A 1108-nucleotide genomic window follows, 5' to 3' on the forward strand; every position below is an offset into this window, starting at 1 on the left:
GGCGACCAGAGAGAATTTATCTGTTGACTGATACATTAAATTTGTCAAAATATGCTTCAATATTTGCATACTATTGGCGTTCAAGTGTATCGGGCTGCTTATTGGGTAAAATGACTGCAGTACTTGGCAACGGGACTTCCTGCGGGGCCAACAGCACCTCCTGGTGGCCACCACAAAAACACTTCAGCGCCGTCATCTTATGTACAAACTTTATTGACACATATAAAAAAAAACAAGTGAGACTGGCCAAGAGGCAAGGTCTCTCTCTCACACACACACACACACACACACACACACACACACACACACACACACACACACTCCTTATCCAGTCAGCAGCAGGTGACCAGTGATTTCACCATCCAAACATGTACTCCATGGCCTTGGAGACGAAGCTGTCGTCCTTCCTGGGTGTGTGTCTGTCGGTCACCACCTACATGGAGGCAGGCACGCACACACGTATGCAGACCCAGAAATAATGAACGCACACACAATTTTACATATGTACACACACGTCGTAGCATGGTGACTTGCAAGCGCACCTGGTAGTCACTGGCCGAGTTCCTGTAGGTGGCGCTAAGCGGTCTGATGGCCGAACGAGGCGTGCAGGGGAGGGCGGAGCTCGCCAGAGGCGAAGCGGCCACCTCGCCGCTTTCCATCACACTCTGGCAGCCAAAACACAGGACGCAAAGGTCACGGGACTAGATGATACCGATTATTAGTGGTTATCGAGGCCGAGAACCGATGTTTGGAGCCAATATAAAACATGACATCCTACAAACCATTTTGTATGACAATAGAAGCTTTTCATATTTTCTCATGCCGATTAGCGTCAACAAGTCAAAAAGGGGCCCGGCCGAGAATCGGCCCGTTCACACACACGTTACCGTGCCGGCCGATTGATGCAATCAAGCGCGTGCCGGTCGCAGTTTGGCCTTGCTTCATCACCTCATCCCGTTTCGGCGCTCCAAAGTTTTTGGGGTGACTTTGAAATATGGGTGAGGGCCCGAGGGCAGGCGGCGGCCCGACACGGCCGCCACGGGCCCTGGTTCATGGGGAACCCCTGACAAAGCCACATGCGCGCGCGCACACACACACACACACACAC

At 52.2% G+C, this 1108-nt stretch overlaps 1 protein-coding gene across 4 annotated transcripts in view; it reads right to left on the reverse strand.

The window, feature by feature from the left end:
* Window positions 1–192: 192 nt before the first annotated feature.
* nup35 (nucleoporin 35) overlaps window positions 193–1108 on the reverse strand; it is a 4126-nt gene continuing 3210 nt past the window's right edge. For all 4 annotated transcript variants that reach the window (XM_019871948.1, XM_019871947.1, XM_019871946.1 and 1 more), the window contains 2 exons: window positions 543–665; window positions 193–433 (listed from right to left, as the gene is read on the reverse strand). In XM_019871948.1, the coding sequence (XP_019727507.1) occupies window positions 356–433; window positions 543–665 (201 nt within the window). In that variant the 3' untranslated portion in view covers window positions 193–355. The remainder of the gene's footprint in view (window positions 434–542; window positions 666–1108) is intronic.

Source organism: Hippocampus comes, unplaced genomic scaffold (genome assembly GCF_001891065.2).
Source record: "Hippocampus comes isolate QL1 unplaced genomic scaffold, H_comes_QL1_v1.1 scaffold277, whole genome shotgun sequence".
Classification (NCBI taxonomy): Eukaryota; Metazoa; Chordata; class Actinopteri; order Syngnathiformes; family Syngnathidae; genus Hippocampus; species Hippocampus comes.